The sequence below is a fragment of the Mustela nigripes genome, chromosome 4, assembly GCF_022355385.1.
Source record: "Mustela nigripes isolate SB6536 chromosome 4, MUSNIG.SB6536, whole genome shotgun sequence".
In the NCBI taxonomy this organism is placed as follows: Eukaryota; Metazoa; Chordata; class Mammalia; order Carnivora; family Mustelidae; genus Mustela; species Mustela nigripes.
The window spans coordinates 86362516-86386482 of NC_081560.1; the positions used below are offsets into that span (position 1 = coordinate 86362516).

Consider the following 23967-nt stretch of genomic DNA (forward strand, 5'->3'; position numbering starts at 1 on the left):
AGAGGGCAGAGACAATGCTGTGTGATCATCAACAGTTCCATCTGGGGCACAGAGAAAACTTATTTCTCAGTATCTCCTTCCCGTTAGATGACTGGGGGTGAATGTGATATCACCTATTTCCAAGCCTGGCCTCTCAGACCTTTAATCTTCTTTTAATCCTTTAATCTTCTTACCCTTTGGTAGCCACTGTAGAAATCACCATGTTTTACTTGGCATCACTACAAAAGAGGGCCACCCAGCCCATACACCATTGTGTCATGAACAACATATAAATCTTTGTTGTTAATCCACTGAGGGTTTGTGGTTTTTGCTACAGCACAGCTCAGCCTATCGTGACCAATACAAAGTACACTCCCATATTAACTTTATTATGGCCAACAAACAGAATATACAGGCTCTTATTCTTCTACATTATTACCAATAAAATCATCAGGGTTTTTTTTTTTTTTTTAGTTTTGCCAATCCAAGACATGAAATAATAGCTGTTGTTCTAAGTTTCATTTCTTAAAAAAAAAAAAAAAAAAAAAAAAAAAAAATTTAAATAAATAAAAATAGAGATTAATTTCTCTCATTGGTGAATGAAGCTGATAATCATGTCAGGTCTGTTAGGCAACTGAAAAAGGCAGATGTTACCCAAAAAATCAATCACAATAAAACACCTACAGAGCAATTAACTTGATTGTCAGTTTCAGGTATACTCGCCATGATCAGCCATCCTTTTTATATCATTTACCCACTTATCGATTGGATTTTTGCCTTTTTCTTAAGGGTTTATATAACTCTTAAAAAATAATTCTAGATACTAATCATTTGTTACTAATCATTTGTCTGTTGAATGAGTTTAAGAACTGTGGTTAACATCCAGGCGCCTGCATGGCACAGTTTGGTTGAGCATCGGACTCTTGGTTTCAGCTCAGGTCACGATCTCAGAGTCATGAGATCCAGTCCCATGTTGGGCTCCATGCTCAGCACAGAGCCTGCTTGAGACTGTCTGTCTCCCTCTCCCTCTACCATAGAAGTACTGTGAATTCTGTCCCCACATCACTGTTAAAACCTAGTTTCTAGTTGAAATTCTCAGGGAAGACTTTTGTCCTCGTTTCACACAGAGTCAGAGCCTGGCAGGGAAATTTCCTTACCAAATCCATTTGCTTGGAATGGAAAGATTTTCACTTTTTACATTTTCTGGTTAGAAAACACACATCCAATTTAAAATTAAAGTGTCCTAGTGGCACGTGAGGCATATGATATTTACCTTCCTCAGTGAACTGGTTTTGTGCTACACACGCAAACTGGCTTCCCTCCTAGAAGGGAAGGCAAAGTCTGAGAAATGCCTACTAAATTCATTATAGAGCTCATTAAGAGAATGAAGGCCTGTAAAAATAGATCAAAAAAAGGAAATCAAATCAAATTTTTGAGGAGTGAAATGGCATCAAATTTGGTGTCAAGTTACACCAAGAAAAACAGAGAAACTTAAGAGTTATGAATATTTATACTAGAAAAAACTTAAACTAGAAACAACTCAGAGAAGAGGGGAATGAGACTATGGGCAAGGAGAGGGGGAAAACTTGCTTTTCTACATAAACTGATGGGCAAATAATCTGGTTTCACACACAGGCATTAGTTGAATTAAAAAGTAATATCTTGAAAAAATCAGTGTCAGCTAAGGATAGACAAAAGGAATTACACAATCGAAGATATACAGTATTTTCAAAACAACTGTTATAATAATTATTCATACGGTCTGCTTTTTAATGTGTATTGTCATGAAGGAAGAGACAAGGGCTATTCTGTTCTCCGCGCTATCTATAGCATCCGGCAGAGTGCCTGGCATAAGATAAACATTCAATCAAGATTTCAAGGAAGAGAGGGAACAAAAATATAAACTAGTAGGTATACACAGGGAGCTTTCAGTTAAGATCAGATTTTTAAAAGGACATGAACCAAAGACAAAAGAGGCTACTTACTATGAAGGTCAAATCAGTAAGAATCTCATCAGAAGAACTACACTTCCTTTACAACTAGACATTGTCTAGCATGAGGTCTTTGCTCATATGGTTCCCTCTGTCAAGACTGCCCTTCTCAGGGAAGGACAAACAAGTGCAACTCCACTCGTTCCATAGGGGTGGTCTCAATTGCCAGGATGTCACAGTCCTCAGTGACCCTCATAAAGCCCTCATGTATCTCCCCTCCCCCTCAAAATCCTTAAATGGTTTTCTCTGTCTAAAGAACAGACCTAAAATTCTTAGCCTTCAATTCTTCAATTTTCTTTATTCTTACCTATTCACTTGTAAACACCCGCAAATACCACCAAGTGCTGAGACACAGATGTGATCAGATGGGCTTCCTTCCCTTCAGGAACTGGTGAGTAACAAAATTCTTCTATAATCTAGCCTCACATGACTTTTCTCTGAAACTCACTTCACACTTCAGCCAATTACATTTTGCTACTTCTTTTATATGCCCTACACTTTCTCACCTCTGCTCTTGGCCCTAATTATTACCTCAAGTGGAATACTCCCTCTCCCATCTTTGCACATCCAGTTCCTGTGAGGGCCTACTTAAGCCAGAGTGACTTCATCTCGGTTGAACAGCCATTTTGTTGTTTGTGCAGTAAAATTTAAACTGGCCCTGCCCCGCCCCCTCCATCCCTGGAAGAACTTACTTAGAAGCAAGTCCGGGAAACCAGTAAAATATGGTCGACCAGTCCCTAATAACGGAGCCCAAATACAAGGACGGGTCAGGCCAGGTGGAGATGATCTCATTGGCCAGGCTCAACCACATGGCCTTTGATCTATAAAAGCCAGTCTGTGAAGCTGAGGGTGGTCACTCTCTCTGTAAGAGACGGCCCCAAAAGGTCAGTTTGATTCTTGATGCTGGTGCGAAATAAAGCTTTGCTTGACCTTCACTCTGTATCAGTCTTGCTCCTTTGATCACGGACCCCATCAGTTCCCACCATTCTTTAATTATTATTATTATTTCTTTTTAGATTTATTTATTTGAGAGAGAGAACAGAGAGAGCAAGCGAGAACAAAAGTAGGGGGGAAGAGAGAGAGAGGGAGAAGCAGACTCCCCAGGGAGCCCAACACGGGCTTGATTCTAGGACCCTGAGATCATGACCTGAACCAAAGACAGATGCTTAACCAACTGAGCCACCAGGTGCCCCAGTCCCTACGATTTTTGAGTGCCATTCACATGCAAGCCTACCACAGATCCTTTCCTGACCACCCCAGCTGTAAGCACTCCCTCCTAACAATCCTTTATTACCCAAACCAACTACACACATAAGAAAGAAGGCACAAAATCAACTATCTGCCTATGGTGGAAAGCCTAATCAGAGATGTCTCAATGAAGAGGCAATACCAGAAAAAATTTCCCATTCCAAGCAAATGGATCTGGTAAGAAAATTTCCCTGCCAAACTCTAACGCTGTGTGAAGGGAGGACAAAAGTCTTCCCTGAGAATTTCAACTAGAAACTATGGCTTAATGTTGATATGGGGGCAGAATTCACAGTACCTCTGTGATCTGAAAACCCCCAAGGCTAAGATCTGAATTTCAAATGATCACAGTTACTGGCATTCTTAAGAGCCTGCACATAAGTAAACATAAAACTATTCTAAAGGAACACACTTCAGGCCTCAAAAATTCCAAGATGAAGTTCAGTCAACAATTAAAAGTAATAAAATGTTCAGGAGCAAGGCATTACATACATGAGTGAGTAAAAACAGAAAATGGAGATTTCGTAGATTGACAAGGACTTCTAATATCAGAATATAAAATATTTCTATGTTAAAGAAAAATGGGACTAGGAAAAATATAAAAGTGATCAGATGAAACATCTAAAAATTACAAATGACATTACTGGAATTATAAAGGTGATTTAAACAAAAGAAACAAAGCTGGAGAGAAAGTCAGAACATAGAAGTGAAGAGATCACCCAGAATTCAGCATACAGAGCCCAAAGGTAATAAAGAATGAAAAAGACTTAAGAGATGAGGACAGAGTGGGAAGATCTGACTTATATCTAATCAGCATCTCAGGAAGACATTGTTAGAGAGAATGAGGGAGAAGCTAATATTTGAAAAGTTAATTCATCAGAACTGAATAAAGGCATCGTTATTCAAATTCAGGAAACAAAATGAACCCCAATTAGAAAATTCAATCCCAGATCCACCACAGTGAAACAGTAAAAACACTAAAGGAAAACAAGAGGAGAACTTTTAAGAGAAAAACAAGAACTTGTAACAACTTGTAGAGAAAAACACAGGTATCAACAAAGGAATAACAGACTAACAGCAAATTTTTTAGTGGCAACAATAAAGCCAGAGACAGCAAAAAAAAATGTCTTCAAAGTCATGAGAAAACACTACCATTTTAGAAAGGCATACTGAGAAAAGCTGCTTTTAAGAATGGAACTGAGGGGGCACCTGGGTGGCTCAGTGGGTTAAAGCCTCTGCCTTCGGCTCAGGTCATGGTCCCAGGGTCCTGAGATCAAGCCCCACATCGGGCTCTCTGCTCAGCAGGGAGCCTGCTTCCTCCTCTCTCTCTGCCTGCCTCTCTGCCTGCTTCTGATCTCTGTCAAATAAATAAATAAAATCTTAAAAAAAAAAAAAAAAAAAAAGAATGGAACTGAGAAACAAGACTCACAGCTTCTATGGCATGAAGTTTACAGATAGAACTTCTCCACCTTTTCCCAAGAGAGGCAGAGGTGGTTTTGATATACAGAGCAGAACAAGTATCTGAGCAGTCCACACACTCCTTCCGCTAGTTTCAACGTGGCCCTACACCCCACCTTCAAATGTGCTCAGGGCCTCTGATTTCTAAGCTATTCCACATTCCTCAGGTCAAACATGCTTGCTTGGGGCTTGGGTGCCTGCCCTCTCACCTTTTCAGTCATCTGTGCATCTACCTACAATGCAGTTCCAAGTCGTGTGGGTCTCTTGTCCACTTAGTCCCCATATGTTCACCTTTATTATTTCTTCAGATTCATTTTTGTGAGGGTTTCAAAGGAGGAAACAGGAAAACCAGCTGTGTTTAGTTAAAAATTCCAGGGTAATCTTTTTCATTTATGAATTCACTGAAAGAACTTGTCAACTCACTTTTATCTCCAAAACCAGCTCCCCCGAATGTGTCTTCATCACCATGTTCAACGTAACAAAATACAACATTATAACGGTACCTTATCAATTCTTATATCCAAATGACTAATAAAAGCATGCATTTATCCACTTTCCACAGTGACCTGAATTCATGAGTTTTTCCCAAGAGAAATTAGAAGGTAAATACCTTTTCATGTTTCTTTAGAAAGTTGGTTTTCTTGATTTTCCCATGATGCTTCAATTAAGGAAAATAATTGTTAGGATGGAGGAAAAAAAGGTAACACTCCACAAAAACAGAAAACATAATTTAAAACCTGGCATATATAAAACTAATTTACATATGTTAGGCTTTCTTATTTTATTTACTACCACCTAAAATAGCAACATATTTTAGGCTACTTTGACTTAGATTTCAATCATATACAAGATTACTTTTGTATTTAAAGAAAAAGGTGTTAAACTAAAATAGTGATACTTCCTAAGAGATTAACTTATTATTTTAATATTAACTTATTAACTTACTAACTTATTACAGCATATTTGTTTCTACAAAAACAAAACTTTCACAGATAAATGGGTTTTTATTCATCCTTAAGGCAGGCTGTCAATTCACCTAAGAAACACTTAAGAACATCTGGTTAAGCATTTGGGATTTAATAGTGGAGAAAAAAATAGATGTGGTCCTTGACTTCATGAAATGAAGACTACTGGGAGAGATAGGCAAAACATCAAATAAAAATTTATTAGAAATATATTTAATAATGAATCAAACTGCATTTTTTTTCCCAAAAAGAAAACAATTCCAAAATGGGATTTCTCCAACTAATGTACACACAGATGAGTCTTCTGAATGTTCTGGATAATGCTGTATGGAGTGTATGGCAGTACTGAAGGAGCTTTAGAACAATAAAGGAATTACCACCCTTAAAATTATTCCCATCTCTCATACTTTACACAAAACCTTATTTATATATTTTTAAAATCTAGAACTATTACCTAAAGTATACCTGTACTCTTCTGTGAAGCAACATACTTTCAGGTTGTGACCATAATTTAAAGTCTTTGAAGATTAAGTCCTAAATATATATTTAGCAATCTCTTATTCTAATCTCTGCCCCTGAGAACTTACGGGTGTTGAGAAATTTCAAAACATCCCTGGAATCTTCAAAAGCAAAGTAAAAAGAAACAATTATTACCTTAAGGAAGAACCTCTTATCAGTTCTTGCTGGATTGTATGAAGCGAGGTATGCAGCAATTAGAATAAACTTAGAGTAATAGGGAAGCTCCACGTGAGTATATGCTGAAAGACCTACATAACAAAGATCTTTCATGAAGGCATTTGGTAGGCTACCACTAAGATTTTAATTATCTCTTATCTTTTCTCACTGATCTTTTAATGGTGTCCTCTGGTAAAAATGACCTACTCCCTGAGTTTAAAGCGCCATTATAATGGGCAGTGGTGGTGAACATTACTATTAATCATATGCTTGCTCACTCTATTATTTTTGCTTAGCTCCTCCTATTCCGAGGTCTAAATCCTACCCATCCTGTCCTTCGAAGCCATACTTTCCATTAAACTTCCTGCTGCTCTCCTGTCATACCAAAATAAAAAAAAATCTATCCCTACCTTGTGAATTTCACTTGTGACCCATGTAACTTTATACCTTGTATTAACAGTGAGTTGTATATATATTTCTTACCAAGCTATAATATTTGCTGATGCAAACACATCTGGGTTTTGTTTTTTTATCCCTATGGAAATAACTAAATGAATGGATAAATAAAGGAGCTGGTCAAATACCATCGATTTTTACAGGAAAGCAAGGAATCTGATATTTACTGAGTATCTAGCATAGACAATGTGCTAGGTGCCACCTTATTACTGAGGCATCTTCAAATCCTTGCCATAACTTAAAGTTAGACATTCTTTTTATTTTAGATGAGGACACTGAATTAGACTCAAGGTCATACAGTTAGGGAATAGTGAAGACCAGTTATTGCAGATTTTCTAAGGCTAGCATCTATTTTTTTCCACTGGAACACACAACTGAAAATCACTTGTACAGCCCCTAGGGCATTTAGAAACCAAAATAGACAAAAGAGAATTGCACCACCACTTAATTTTATACCATTTTCTCCAACCACTAGCCAGTGATCTACTTTTTCCAGTAAGAATATTTAAGACACTTGCTCAATTTTTTTTTAAGTCAAGTTGTTCTACTGGGATAAATCCAAAATAATAGTTTCTTTAAATAAAACAAAAGCACAAAGCTTTTAAAACATAACCAACAAAAATGCATCCCCCAAACTGGATTAACATAAAACTCAAGAAATACATATATACTGAGATAAAATTGTGGCCCAGAACTGAACAAAAGCATTTAAAGAAATTAAACTGCTTGATTTTTACATGACATAATTCAACATTTAGAAAATAGAAAACTGGTATTAGAGAATTATTTCCTCTCTTAAATTGGGAGTTTCACTTAAGAGAAAATCATTAATTAAAATATCATCACAATTTCTAAATTCTTTTCCATAACACCATTTACTGACTGAAGCTATATTTAGTATTAATTTCAGTATCTTGCTTATTAGTAATCAATTAAAGAAATGTCTCTGGTGACTGTTTCAATACTTCCTCTGATACCTTTAAGTTGTGCTGGATCTATGTCATCTTTCTGTAACTTTTCCCACTGTGAACTGAAAGAAAATAGAAGAGCAAAAATGGTTTGAAAATATATGAAATCAGTACACTGTACTTAAAAGAGTCCTAGAAAAAGTAATTTTTGGCTTAAGAAAATAATTTCCTTATAAATAGGACAACACAGACATGCAATGAACATGCTGTGCCTTATGAAATCATTGAGGGAATATTAAAACAACACAAACTTACATATCAATATCCAGATGTTAATTTTTTAATCTCTTTTCCTGATCATTATTTTAAAGTTATCAAAAAGTACCAATAAATAACATCACCTATCCTTCAGTTAAAACTCCCAATGCTCCAGTTAGCATATTAAATGCAATTGTTATACACTATTTCTAACTCCATAACAATCACTCTTTAAAAAAAAAAAAAAGATTTTATCTATCTGAGAGAGAGAGAGCTCAAAGGGAGGAGAAGATCAAAGGAAGGAGAGGTAGGTGAACTCCCCACTGAGCAGGGAACCCAACGTGGGGCTCAATCCCAGCACCCTGGGATCATGACCTGAGCCGAAGGCTAATGCTTAACCAACTGAGCCACCCAGGTGACCCTACATAACAATCTCTTAAAATAAGTACCATTACATCAGAAAATTGAGGCCCACAGGTTAAGCTGCCCAAGGACACGAGGCCAGAGCTAAGACCTGAATCCTTACAGAATGCCATTTCATTTCCACTGCCCCTCTCTGATCTTACCTGCAATTAAAACTACTAAACACCCTCAAATATTATTAAGAATATGAAGCCATGATATGACAAAATTCATTAGGAAACACACTATAGTGTAAGGAAAAAGACTGCCCCGAGAGACGTTTTAGCTATATGACCTTGAATAAATCAATAACCTTCTCACCAAAAAATAAGGCAGTTAGATGCAAAGATCTGTAAGAACCCTCTCCAACTCTTTAACTCAGCTCTTAAAATACCAATTTAAAAATAGATGCCAGACCAGAACTAAATATCCCAAATCAAACTGTATGTATTTTTATCAAAACTGCAAGCAGTGCTAAAAATTATGGAAATAAAGGCATACCTCATTCTTACTTCACTGTGCTTTGCAGATAGTACTTTTTAAAATTTTTTTTTAAACAAACTGAAGGTCTGTGGCAACCCTGAATCAAGTACAATCTATCGGTGCCATTTTTCTCACAGCAACTGCTCACTTCATGTCTCTTTGTCACATCTGGGTAATTCTCATACTATTTCAAATTTTTTCATTTTTATTATTTCTTATGGTGATCTGTGACCAAGTGACCTTTGATATTACTATTCTAATTGTTTTGGGGGTCATGAACTGCACCCACAGAGGACAGCAAACTTATCTGCTCCACTGACTGGTCATTCCTCCATCTCTTCCTCTCCTTGGGCCTTCCTATTCCCTGAGACATAATTATATCGAAACTGGGCCAATCAGTAACCCTACAACCGCCTCTGAGTATTCAAGTGAAAGGAAGAGTTGCATGTCTCTCACTTTAAATCACCAGCTGGAGAAGGTTAAAGCTCGTGAGGAAGTCCCGTCAAAAGCTGAGATAGACCAAAAGCTAGGCCTCTTGCACCAGTTAGCCAAGTTGCAAAAGAAAAGAAAAAGTTCTTCAAGGAAACTGAAAGTGCTACTCCAGCATACACACAAAACAGTAAGAAAGCAAAACAGCCTTGTGGCTGATCTGGAGAATATTTTAGGGGTGTTGGATATGGGATATGGCCAGTGATATGGACAGAAGATCAAAACAGCCAAAACGCTCCCTTAAGCCAAAGCCTAATCCAGAGCAAGGCCCTAATTCTTCAATTCTATGAAGGCTGAGAGGGGTGAGGAAGCTGTAGAAAAAAAGTTTGAAGCTAGCAGAGGTTGGTTCATGAGGTTTAAAGAAAGAAGCCATCTCTATAACATAAAAGTACAAGGTGAAGCAGAAGGTGCTGATGTAGAAGCTACAGCAAGTTCTTCCAGAAGATCTAGCTAAGATCATGAATGAAGGCGGCTGCACTGAACAAGAGGTTTTCAGTGTAGGTGGAACAGCCTCCTACTGGAAGAAGATGCCATCTGGGACTTTCATAGCTATGGAGCTGACTCTCTTGTAAAGGGCTAATGTAGCTGGTGACTTTCAGTTGAAGCTAATGCTCACTGACCATTCCAAAAATCTCAAGGCTCTTAAGAATAATGCTAAATCTACTTTGCCTGTTCTATCAATGGAGCAACAAAGCCTGCTGACAGCACATGTGTACAACATGGTGTACGGAGTATTTTAAGCCCACTGTTGAGACCTACTGCTCATTAAAGATTCAACACATGACTGCTCACTGACAATGGACCTGGTCACCAAGACCTCTGAGGGAGATGGACAAAGAGATTCATGTTGTTCTCAGGCCTGCTAACACAATATCCATTCTGCAGCCTCTTGATCAAGGAGTCACTTCAACTTTATAGTCTTATTATTGAAGAAAGACATTTCTCAAGGCTAGAGCTGCCAGAGATGGTAATTCCTCTGATGGATCTGGGTAAAGTCAATTGAAAACCTTCTGGGAAGGATTCACCAGTCCAGATGCCATTAAGAACATTCATGATTCACGGGAAGAAGTCAAAATATCAACACTAACAGGAGTTTAAAAGATGATTCCAACTCTCAAGAATGACTTTGAGGGATTCGAGACTTCAGTGGAAGAAATAACTGCAAAAGGGGTGGAAGAGCAAGAGAACTAGAATTAGAAGCGGAGCCTGAAGATATAACTGAACTGCCGCAATCTCATGACAGAACTTTTTAATAGATGAGGAACTGCTTCAGATAAACAATGGAAGGGGTTTCCTGAAAGGGAATTTGGTTAAGATGCTAATGAAGATATTTGTAATGACAACAAAGGATTCAGAATACTATATAAATTTAGTTGTTAAGGGGCACCTGGGTGGCTCAGTGAGCTAAAGCCTCTGCCTTCGGCTCAGGTCATGATCTCAGGGTCCTGGGATCGAGCCCGACATCGGGCTCTCTCTCTCTTCTTATAAATGCAAATAAATAAATAAATGCAGGGAGCCTGCTTCCTCCTCTCTCTGTCTGCCTCTCTGCCTACTTGTGATCTCTGTCAAATAAATAAAATCTTAAAAAAAAAATTATTTGTTAAGGTGACAAGAGGATTTAAAAGTACTGACTCCAATTTTGAAAGTTCTACTGTGGGTAAAACGCTATCAAACAGCATTACAGGCTACAGAGAAATCGTTCATGAAAGAAGAGTCTACAGATGCAGTAAATTTCTCTGTTGCCTTAAGAAACTGCCACAGCCACCCCAATGCTCAGCAACCACCACCCTGAGCAGTGAACAGGCATCGACATAAGGCAAGACTTCTGCTAGTGCAGGGGCCAATTTCATGTTAAAACCTGTTAAACCGCTAGGGCCTGCCTGGGCCTGCTTAGCCAGAGTGAATCCATGTTGCCTAGATAGCCATTTTGTTGCTTAGGTAGCCATTTTGTTGTTTAATAAACGCCTCAGCAGTTAGTGATATCGGTTCCAGGTAACTGTTGCTAAAACACACACCTAAAATAAGGCCAGACAGGTAAGACATCCAATCAGCCAAAGCCACATATATAGAGGTCTGTGCTTGTGCCCTATAAAACTAGCCTGTAAGACTGAGGGGTCGTCGCTCTCTTCGGAGGCAGCCCTGGCCAGTCAGTCTGACTTCTAATGCTTAGCATAGAATAAAGCTTTACATAATTTTCACTTTGTCTCAGTCTCATTCCCCTGACTGGTCAGTCTAACTTCTAATGCTTGGCATAGTATAAGGCTTTGCATAACTTTCACTTTGTCTCAGTCTCATTCCTTTGATAATGGACCCAACACTAGCATTCCTTTGATAATGGACCTAACACTAGTTGCAACAACATTGCAACTCACTGAAAGCTCAGATGATGGTTAGTATTTTTTAGCAGTAACATATTTTTAATTAAGGTATATGTACACTGTGTGGTTTTTTAAGATAAAATACTGTAATCTTAACAGATGAGAGTACAGTGTAAACTAACATATATGCACTGGGAAACCAAAAAACTCATTTGACTCACTTTATTGTATTATTATTTTTTTTTATTGCAGTAGTCTGGAACAGAATCTGCAATATCTCCAAGGTATGCCTGTACAGTAATACGGGAAATTATGACATACTACTAGTAACCTATGTGGAGAGCAGAGCTAGCACAACAAGCTGACTTTCAAAACAGATCACTTCTTCCACCTTATAATTCAATATTGCTTCACAGATTATAAGGCATTTTCATATTCATTACTTCTTATAAATGCAAATAAAAATAAATTTTTCATTTACATTGTTATAACTCAGACTTTGAGGCAGTTCAAATTGGTAAGAGTTTCTTACGTAACAATTACCCATTTAACATTATTTACACTTGCAAAACAAAAGGATAAAATGACATCTTTAATGAGAAGAGAGGAGACTAACATTTATGTCTCTTATGAACCCAGTTCTTAAGATATTCCATTTAATATTCATGAACTTATAAGACAGAAACATATTCTTTTTTTTTCCTTTTTTACAAATGGCAAAACTGAAAGAGAAGTTAACTAACACAAAGCTTCTACGTGGTAGAACTAGTTTCAACTGAGATCTAACTAAAAAGTCTATCCACTGGCACCTGGGTGGCTCAGTCCTGGTTGAGCATCTTCCTTCAGCTCAGGTCATGGTCCTGGGACTGAGCAGCACATCAGGTTCCCTGCTCAGTGGGGAGTTGGCTTCTACCTTTCCCTCTGCCCATCCCCCTGCTTGGGCTCTCTCTCTCTCTCTCTCTCTCTCTCCCTCTCTCCTCTTGTATCTCAAATAAATAAATAAAATCTTCTTTTGAAAATGTGGAACCAGGTCTTTTTTTCACTTCTAGAAAATTTTGGATAACAGTTTTAGATCTTTATTCAAATCCATTGTTTTCATTCTTTAGGAACTCCAATTACACATACACTGAATCTTCTTTGCCTATCACATTTATTACATTCTACTTGATTATTTTTACCTCTTTATTTAGTTTTGTCTTCTTGGTTGTTTTCATTCTTCTCTTCAATATTCTTTTTTTTTTTTTAAAGATTTTATTTATTTATTTGACAGAGAGAAATCACAAGTAGATGGAGAGGCAGGCAGAGAGAGAGGGAAGCTCTCTGCTCAGCAGAGAGCCCAATGCGGGACTCGATCCCAGGACTCTGAGATCATGACCCGAGCCGAAGGCAGCGGCTTAACCCACTGAGCCACCCAGGCGCCCCTCTTCAATATTCTTTATTATATTCTCAATTGAATCTACTCTCCTTTGGATATCTTAAAATTTCATGTTCATCTGAGGAAATTACTTTTGCTTTAATTCCATTCCTGAGTTTGGTCAATTTTGTTTCACATCCTCCTATTTTTCTATTCTGAGTTGCTGAATTTCTGATTTAAAGTACTTTTTCATATTAGAAGATGCTTGTTTAAAATTTAAGTGAGGTTGTTGTACTTGTTGTACTGTGTTATATCTTCCTGTGCTTTATCTTGGTGGGAAGGGAAAAATTCTTATCAGCAAAAATTTTTTTATTCACATTTTCTATTTCTTCTTATAATACCTTTGTGTGGATTTTCTATTTATATTCTCTTCATTTTGAAATGCCCAACGTTTGCTTGGATCAGCAAATAGGTGATACTATGAATGCGGGGGTGAGAGGTTTGGGATGGCTTAGTAGAGTTCTTGGTTCTAAAACGCCTTCTTCTGTAAGAATGAAGTACATTTTCTTTAAAACATAGTGCCTTTTTGAGGGGGAGGGATTGGCTTATCTTCCGATTTCATCACTTTTTTTTTTTTGTTTGATAGGGGGGTGGTGCCATGGCTATCTTAATTTCTACCCCTTGCTTTTTTATTGACTACCCACCTACTCTTCAGGGGATACCCCAGCTTCCAAATCATCTTTCTATCTTCCCTCAAAAACAATCCTTTAAAAAAGCAACAACAACAACAACAATCCTTTTCCAAGACTACCATGATAATTCTTGCCATACATACTCTTAAAACACTTCCTTTTGATTCTTTAGTAGCCAGTGCTCTAACCCTCTGGGTCCCACTTGTTCTCGATGTTTTCCCTCTCAGGGCCAGACTCTCATCCAGAGGTGATTTCATCTGTCTTTCTTCACAACTAATGAGCCCATCCTCTTCTTGCAGTCACTGCTTAACATTTTACTTCAACATGAGCTCAGGAGCTGGCTCCACTGGCTTAGGTTGTTTCACTAATTACACATAAACTGAAGTTTGTAGTCAACTCCATAGCATCCCAGTTATACTGCAGACAGGAGTTATGAGTGATTTTATCTCATCTCCTTATTGATCTTGTGGAGAAAACTGGATTTACATGCATGGTCATGACTATCCTATGAGAAACTCTAAGTACTTTATTATGTAAAAATCATTTTAACAAGCACCCAAATTTTTCTATCTTTAAAAGAGCAGATCACAAGCTTTTCTATTCTATGACTTCCAAAAATCCTCATCAAATGACTTTTATTATTGAAAAGCGGAATAACAGTATCTTTGTAATGTTTATATTTATTTTAAAACTATTGACTTGCTCCCTGAATTATAATCTAATCAGTTAATTAAATGAAAAGCAAAGTTAGTAAAGAATAGTAGTTACATACGGATATTGGGGAGGATATGTGCTATGGTGAGTGCTGTGAAATGTGTAAGCCTGATGATCTGCAGACCTGTACCCGTGCAGCAAATGATACATTATATGTTAATTAAAAAAAAAAAAAAGTAGTTACAGATTAAGGTATTTATGAGAGAAAAATGATAATACAACCAACCAGAAAGTGAGAAAAGCAGATCGTGTTGCTGATGTTTGTAACTGAGGCTTAATCTACCACCTGTAAGGCACTATATTATTCATAAATTGTTCTCACACACTTGGAAAGACTATGAAAGACTATGAAAGACTTGGAAAGACTATGAGAGGAGGGAGTTGAGGCCTAGAGGTAGAAAATGGCTGATATGGAAATCAAACCCTGTTCTTCTCACTAAATGCCACCACACTCCTGAGCAGTTTCACTACTATGAAATTCTAAAAGCAGACAAGTGCAGACTTAGGATTTGATTTACACATTGCTTTAATAATCAAGTTTTCATTAAACCTATTCAAATACCCAAACCAAATATAAAAAACAAAGCTAAAGCTGTTTTTCCTGTAGCTTTCCAGACCTAAAAAAAGTTAGCAATTGTGAAATAAATGCCTTGCTTCAAACTGTGTAACATACTGGTTAAAAACTGTCTGTCCTTCCCAAAATAAGAAGAAATGATTAAAAACTCATGAGTTTTTTCCTAGTCTGAAGAAGGTAAAGGAAAACATGTAAACTTTAGTAGACAAAATATCTACATTAAAGATAGAAATATTATACATACTAACAGAAAATTACCTTGATATTTCCCTGAGATAAACAGTCTGCATGGCTCTCTTCAAATGAGGTTCAATATTTCTCCAGAGTTTGCGAGTATCACGTTCATTTGCTACCCGAAAAGGGAGAAAATTTCAAAAATTCAGATCTTACAGAAATTGTTTCAAAACAAATATTAATAAGTAAAATTATACAATTACCTTCTCCTTTAACCACAGGTTCACAATATTTAGGAAAATTAAGTACTGCCTGTAAATAAAGGGGAAAAAAAAGAGAGAGAGAAAGCACTTATTCACCACAAATAGGAATTTTTCCAAGTACAATGTTAATTAGAATGTAAGTAATTTTCCTTCAATATAATTACTCAGGTAAAATATTATTATAGCTTATTATAATAATAAAACAACAAATACAAAAAATGATAGTAAAACAACATACAAAATACTCCTGAATTGGCTAAATCCTGCCTAATTTATTAGCCTCTAGATATAAAGTAGTAGAGCAAAGCATAATTTGTAATTTTAGTTTATAATTCTGTCATAAAGGACCATAAAACACACAATACCACTAAATTTAACCTGTTACTTTCCAAGGGCTGAACATTTTCACAAATCAAACATTATCTCATTCAGTAAAATTCAAAATTATGAGACTGACACCACCACCTGAGACTACTATAAATGCAAGTTCTTGGCACCATACCAGGCACACACGATAAGAACCTCTAAGAATGAGATCCAGAAATCCACTTTAACAATCTCTCCAAGAATTCTATGTATTCCAAAGTCTGAGAAGCACTAACTAATCAAAATTAGTTATTAGTTTTCCATGAATCAACAGGAATTCTACCAAGAAGTTGTTCAAGCAAACTTATAAAAACAAGCTGCTGCCATTAATATGAACTTGATCACAAGTATTTCATACTGAAATGATTCCATAATGAAGCCTGGGGATAGACAGAGGTAAATATTAACATATTAACTATCCAACCTCAAATCGAGAAGGTAAGAGAGAGCTGAGAACTAATTCTTGAAACAGTTTTTCCTATTTTACTCCATAAAAAGCAACAGTTTGGGGCAGAAAAAAATCTTCCAAACTCTGTTAATATTAAGTGGAGAGAGGCCAACTTTCTGAACTTAGTTTCAGGTTTTCAAGATCTAAACACTGCTTAATAACAGTAACGTCACGATATCAGAAGTAACTGGTAAACAACTTGGCAAACTGCTTTTTTTTCTTGGCCAAACCATTAAAATACATGTTTAATCATTTACAAATAGCAGTAAAAAGTAATGCAGATAACTATAGAAGACTATTTTCTCATTTTAATTCAGTAAATTCTTATCTTCCCCATGTCATTCCACAAGAACTTATTGAGTATATAAAACTATAACATTATGAGTACCCATAACTGTCCAAATACTATCTTGGTATTTAAGTAAATCATAAATCCTAGCCCTAACAAACAAGGGAAATTTGACAAAATAATCTGTCCAAATACAAAATACTTTTCACAACTTTGGCTATTAACATTCAAATGTGCTCTCTAATATTACCCATTTCTCCTATATTAATCCTCAAATACAAGCAAACCTTACTTCCCTATATATAGGATTATTTACACCAAAATCTAACTTTAGGCCCATTGATATTTTAAACTATCCTCCAAATTGCCCAGAGACTGGAAATAAAAAGCCTGCTAATAAAATCACAAAAATAATTCCAAAGCCCAAGCAGAAATAATTTTTAGAAAATTTTTTGATATAATAAATTTCTATTCCCACTGAACATTCCCCCCATTTATCTCCCCATTATTCCTTAACTTGTAAGTATATATTTCACTCTTACCTGAAAGGGGGGATGGGGGCAAGACAGCGGCATAACTTTATTAAGAAATGACCATGGGCTCACTGAATATTCATGCTCTCAACAGGTGAAGCTTAATTATCAAGAGTTAGTTATGGCCACCTGCTACCTCACTTATTCGTGACAATTGCACTTTTATTATGCCCATTTGTTGGCCAAGAAAGCAAAATATAATTTGCCTATAGGCACAGAGATTCCAGTGCCTGAATTCATGATCGTGATCTGTGAGATGTCCTGGGAATTTATTTCTAAACCAATAAGGGCACTAAGTTATCAAAGCCTGATCCAGGTGAAACAGAGAGACTATTTCCCTTACACTGCAAAGAAAAACTTGCATTGCTTTAAGAGGCCAAACAATCCATTTAGATAGGCAATTTAGGAAACTTTCAACTCTCTCTCAGTGAGATTTTCCAAAAAATTCATTATTCTACTTGAAATTATTTGTTAGAAAACCATCTAAAAGGGGCACCTGGCTGGCTCAGTCAGAAGAGTGTGCCTCACAATCTCAAGAGAAAAGAGTTTGAGCCCCATGTTGGGTGTAGAGATTGCTAAAAACAAAACTTTAAAAAAAAAATGATACATGTATACTGCAGTAAGCAAAACTCTAAGATAGCTCCCCAAGACTGCCAGCCCCTGATATATATGCATACCTTCTCTCATTATTCAATCAAACACTAATTTAGGTACTGCTATAAAAGAATTTTGTAGATGTAATTAAAATCCCAAAGATAGTCCCCAAAATAGAGATAATCAGATGAGTCTGACCTAATCACACAAGCCCTTCAAAAACAAAGTGTTCTCTGGCTAGTCACAGAAGTCAGAGATTAGGAGTATAAGGACTGAACAATCCCTTGCTGGCTGGTGGATGGAAAGTATGTGGCAAAGAACACAGGTGCTCTCCAGGAGGCCTGGGACTTGGCTGACAGCAGGCAAGGCAGCTTCAGATCTCATTCTTACAGCCAAGAAAACCTGCATTCTGTGAAAACCTGCATTCTGTCGAGTATGAACGAGCTCGGAAGCTATTTTCCCTAGAACTCAAGATGAGAATAGAGTCTAGCCAAAATTTTAATTTTATCTGATATCCTGAGCAGAAGCCAGTAACAGTACCTGGATTTCTGACCTGCAGAACTGTGAGCTAATAAAAGTGTATTGTTTTAAGCCACTAAATTTGTGGTAATTTGTTACACAGCAATGGAAAGCTAATACACATGTTCAAGTACAAATGTAAAAACATATTTCAATATTCCAAGGCCACACAGAAATAATTTCTGAACTCTTTTGCCTTTTAAGAATGCCTAAATTTCATCTCTGAAATATTAGAGAAATAAAAATCAGAACTGAGAACATCTGTATTAACACTGATTTAATCAATGTTAATTTAATTAATTAATCAATTTAATCATTGATTAAATCAATGGAGCCCTTATTACAGGCATTAACTCATTTAATCCTCTAAATGAGCCTATGGGGTAGACATTATTATTATCACCCCATCTTACCCAGAAGTTAAAGTATGCTCCCAATCTCTGACTTCCCCTTCTTTCAGCAGCCACAGAAAACTTTCCTTTTAAAGTGCTCATGTGATTATGTGATACCCACCTTGGTAATTGTTCTATCTTAAAACAGGATATCCTGTGGTGTCCTGGGTGACTCAGTGGGTTAAGCCTCTGCCTTTCGCTCAGGTCATGATCCTGGGATCAAGCCCTGAATCAGGCTCTCTGCTCAGTGGGAACCTACCCACCCCCTAACCCCCGCCTGCCTCTCTGCCTACTTGTAATCTCTCTCTCAAATAAATAAAAATTAAAACACACACACACACACATATAAAACAGGATATCCTAAAGCCAGGCAGATATGAAAAATGATTAAGTTGAAATTCTGATGAGGAGCAAGGTATTTACAAGGTTTTGAGATACTTCCCCACAACAAGGAGAAAAGAAATGCCATCTTAATCAAGTGATCAAAGTGAACATGACCAGTTATAAAATAAAATGAAATTCTGTAACACCTGACAAGATGCAATGAGAAGAAAGCATCATTTCTGTGATATTTCTGTTAGATGCACAACCTGAATCTGACCATAAGCAAACAAATGAAAGGTAGTTCCAAAAAACAACTGGCCTGTAATCTTCAAAGGTCTCAAGATCATGAAAGCTGAAGACTGAACAACTATTCCAAATGAAAGTTCAAGAAACAGAGCAACTTAAATGCAATATGTTGTTCTCAATTGGATTCTTTTGCTCTCAACTACATTATTGTTAACAACCGGCAAATCCTGAATAGGGTCTGAGGATCAGATTGGAGCAATGAGTCCATTTTCTCGTTTTGATGGCTGTACTGTAGTTATGTGGGAGAATGCCATTCTAAGATACATGCGCTAAAGTATTTAGGGTCACGGGGCATCAGGTCACAAATAATCTCAGATGAGTAGGGAAAAGAGAGGAAAAATTCTTTTTAATGTACCTGCAACTTTTTGTAAATTAGAAATTGCTTCCAAAAAATTTTTTTAAGATTTTATTTATTTATTTGGCAGAGAGAGAGAGAGCACAGCAGAAGGAAAGGCAGAAGAAGAGGAAGAAGCAGGCTCTCCACTGAGCAGGGAGCTGGATGTGGGGCTCAATCCCAGAACCCTGAGATCATAACCTGAGTCAAAGGCAGATACTTTGACTAAGCTACTCAGGTGCCCCATAATTGCTTCCAAAAATTTTTAAATAAATTTTAAAAATATCCAATACTTTATCTTGTAAAAATTATATCTAGTAAAATAATGAGAGCAAACTATTAGCATGTCAGTACCAACAAATATGGTTGTGATACAAAAAGAATTCTTAATTATTCAAGGCCAAAAATAAAGGTACCCTATGAAGGCCCAACTGGGAAAGATAGCTAAATACTGCTTCTTGCTTACCCTTTTGTCTAAAGATGACCATGGGACCACTCAAGATATGCCACAGCTTCATTTAACATGGATGAATATCTCAAAATATTGAGCAAAAGTAGACAGATAAAAAAGAATGCATACTATATGTTTCCCTTTAGATAAAAGTTCAAAAACAGGCAAAACTAAGCAAAGATAAAGTGATTATCTCTGAGGAGGGAAGAAGAGGTAGAAATTGGGAGGAAGCATGAAGTAGGCTCCTTGGATGTTAATAATTTTCTACTTTTTCACTTGGATTTAATTTACACAGCTGTTTTCATTTTGTGATAATTCACTGTGGTGCATATGTATGGTTTACGTGCTTTTCTCTTTTTTTTTAAGTAGGCGGAGCCCAATGTGGAGCTTGAACTCGTGACTCTGAGATCTAGACCTAAGCTGAAATCAAGAGTCCAATGCTTAACCAACTGAGTGCCATCCAGGTTCCTCTTGTGTTTTTCTATATGTATGCTACACTTTAATTAAAAAAAAAAAAAAAATCAAGAGAAAAGTAAAAGAAAACCAAACCTAACTAGGTTATTTCTCCTAATTGAAGATTCTGCCTCCCCCTTAAGAACGTTTCACCAAAAAATAGCTCTTTTCTATGTGGAAAAGACATCCTTGTTGATAAATCAATCAGTATAAAGACATAAAACAATGGGGAAGGACACCCACTCACCCAGCCATCTGTCAAACCAAACCTGGCCATCAACAGAATGATAGCTGTTCTGCCAGATCAACCTTCAAACTTCATATTCTTTAATATATGACTTTAACATATGATGCAAACCTAAAGCAGTTTTGGTTAGCAGTCTCCATACCCAAGTCTAGTTTATGATCTTGGAATTAGTAAGATTACAATATATTTTTAAGTCCATGAACATTTGCTTAGCAGCGGGAAGAAGAGAACTAAAATTAACTGATCCCTTTCAGCTATCAGGCATTTTACATGTGCTCCCCACTCCCCTTTTTTTTAACTCACAAAATTCCTCTGGGGCAGATAATATACCTGCTTAACAGAAGAGAAAACTCAAGTTCAAAAAGTTTAAGTAACTTGCTAAGAACAAAGCTGGTAAATGACACATCTTGTGTTTCTTCATCTATAAAATGAAAATTCATGATAATGCCTTCCTTCACAGGGTTTTTGTAAGAATTGAGTCAATATTGGTAAAAGGCTTAGAACAGTGGCCAGTACACAGAAAGTACTCAATAAAACTGGCTATTATTTAAGAGGTAGTTGTAACATAATGCTTATAGAACATAGGCTCTGGAGCCAGACCTCATGATTCTTTATTTGCAAAGTTTTATGATCTCATTCATTTTAGTTCTCAGGGACCATTTTTCCCTAGCATACAATCATACTGTAAAAACAAAGAAAAAATAACCAGTATATATAGAAACACATTGGTGTGTACTGTCTTTTGAGTCAACCGAGAGCTACTGGACAGATCTGTAACCATTTTCAGAATTGTGACAATCTCTTCCTCATTAAAAAAAAAAAAAAAAAAATCATTTGAAAAATACATGAAAGAATTCGAGATTTGGGAGTTTCATGACTGAAGTAGAAATTACATCAGGTTGGTCAGCTGCATGTGAGACAGGTAAGTTACGGGCAAGGCAGAAGACTGTACTCTGAGCAGCTTCTCTGTACCAGCTCCCTTCGCCATCTTGTGACCCAGAACCTACTTCTTCCCATGCTCTAAACATCCACTGGATGATTTATCTAGTCCCCTGCTCAAAGATAAGCTGCTATTTCCTAGGCAGTGCTAGGTCCTGGCTACATAAAGACCAACTGTATTAGTTCATTTGATTAATTCACAAAAAGTAAATGATCCCCCCAGAAATTATTTGTACTTTAAAAGAATATCTATTCAAATAACTTACTGTTATCACTAATATCACCTAACATATTTTTATATAAGTATTTTAATAGAGAGTATTTCATTTTATCCTCATAAAAATCATCTGAGGTAAGTACTCTTGGCTGCCCCAAGAGTTTAGAAATAAGGAAATTGAAGTACATAAAACTACATATATAGCTTGTAAGTGGCAGAGCTAAGTGGCATATATATACATATATGTGTGTGTGTATATATATGTATATACATATATGGGGTGTGTATATGTATATATTCTACCATATATACATATGGTACATGGTATATATACATCATATATATATATATCATATATATATATATATATACATCATATATACCATGTATATTGAATATACAAATATTCAATTATCTGGCATCCACTTCTTAGTCACTATGTCACAGTTCACCACAGGCACATGGCCAAACAACAACAAAACCTGGCACCAGGAATTTGGAATTGCACTCTAAAAGATTACTAAGCACTGCCTAAGCAGTTAATTTTTCTGAGTAATTTCTAAGAAAACTATGATATTTAAGAAGAAAAAAGTTTAAAATACAATAAACTTAATGTGTAACAGATTTGTTTTAAAAGAACCATGCAAAAATTTTTAGAAAATAAATCATTCTGTCTTTGGCACTCATAAATGAATATAAAAATAACTTCTTCAATTGACCCTTTTTTAAAAATTATAATTACTATTTTTAAGAATATCATAAAGATAGAGAAGACAAATCTAAATGAATATTCTAGGTAGTACTTTACTTTCTCCTATCTTGGGCTACCTACAGATTTAGCCTCCAAAAAATAGTACTTAAAGAAATAAGTTGTAAAGCAAACTTAAAAGTGCGTATGTAGAAAAGATGCCTAAAAAGAATCCTTTCCAAGTAATTTATTAAACTTTCAATAACTATGCTACTTACAAACTTTGAAATAAACAATAGCATCCACTTGAAAGAAAGCATCTTTGTTACCCTATGTTCCACATATGGAGGAAAACAAGAATACTGTTATTTTTCTTCCTGTGCTTAGAGATAATTTCTTAGATATATTAGCATTACTAGTAGTACTAAAAGCTTAAACCACACTTTAAGCTTCAAACTTATGAACATGATATAATAACAACAATAACAAAACTATAATCTCATCCCTAAATATTTTCTCAGTAAAACCTAAAGGACTAAAAATGGACTATATAAAATAGAGGACTATAAAAAATAACATATTTAAATATATATTTTCTTCTACACTTTCTTTAGAAATAGTTCCCCAAACACTTCTTTATTCTTACACTTTATGATCTACTTTGAAATGGCTGCAGGCAGAGATTCCCACAGGATTCAAGGACATCAGTGATAAGTTGTGGCAACTGCAGGTTACTTACTAGGCAAGATGTGTTCCCTCTGACTTTACCTCATGCAGGGACCGTGTACTGACCCCTCTCCTCTCTGTAAGCCCCTCTGTTGTCATTTCCTTCGGACACCAGGGATTCAAGACATTCAATTGCTGGAGAAATGTCAGTAACAAGCCTGAACTAAAACAGCTTGTCTCTTGTTTTTTCCCTACTCAGAAGATATTTGCTATCTACATCTAAATCAGAAGAAGCCTAAAATCTAAAACTTAGAAAAACATACTAAATGTTAAAACAATTTTAAATGGTCACCTTCTTCTACATTCTGTCTCAAACACACATTCAAACACATACTGAATCCCTCAAAGAAAAGAGTAAAACGAAGAAAATGTGCTAAAATCTATAGAATCTGTTCCTTTTAAACAAACTATTTTCCAGGGGTACCTGGGTGGCTCAGTCGGTTAATCATCTGCCTTCAGCTCAGGTCATGATCCCGGGGTCCTGGGTAGCCTGCTTGCCCCTCCCCCTGCTCATGTTCTCTCTCTCTCAAGTAATTGAATAAAATCTTAAAAAAAAAAAAAAAAAGGTAGCTGCTTCCCAGGCTTAGATATACTATCACTTTCTTACATGTAGACAAAATCTTAGTATAAATGGAAGGTTTCTAAAAGGGAAACCAGACACTCTTGCCTCCTTCCCTTCACATTCATTAAAAAATAGATCAAAGAAAAATTAAAGTAAATATGATTTCTTCAGTGAAATATAA

General features: G+C 36.3%; 1 protein-coding gene across 4 annotated transcripts in view; it reads right to left on the reverse strand.

The window, feature by feature from the left end:
* The window catches only part of ORC5 (origin recognition complex subunit 5), a 91619-nt gene that overhangs the window by 42916 nt on the left and 24736 nt on the right, over positions 1 to 23967 (reverse strand). For 2 of the 4 annotated variants that reach the window (XM_059397000.1, XM_059396999.1), the window contains exons 7-12: positions 15399 to 15447; positions 15220 to 15310; positions 7747 to 7799; positions 6293 to 6405; positions 5284 to 5331; positions 1253 to 1301 (exon numbers count right to left, since the gene is read on the reverse strand). In XM_059397000.1, coding sequence (XP_059252983.1) covers positions 1253 to 1301; positions 5284 to 5331; positions 6293 to 6405; positions 7747 to 7799; positions 15220 to 15310; positions 15399 to 15447 — 403 coding nt within the window. The remainder of the gene's footprint in view (positions 1 to 1252; positions 1302 to 5283; positions 5332 to 6292; positions 6406 to 7746; positions 7800 to 15219; positions 15311 to 15398; positions 15448 to 23967) is intronic. The other 2 variants (XM_059396998.1, XM_059396997.1) reach the window with 1 other exon arrangement.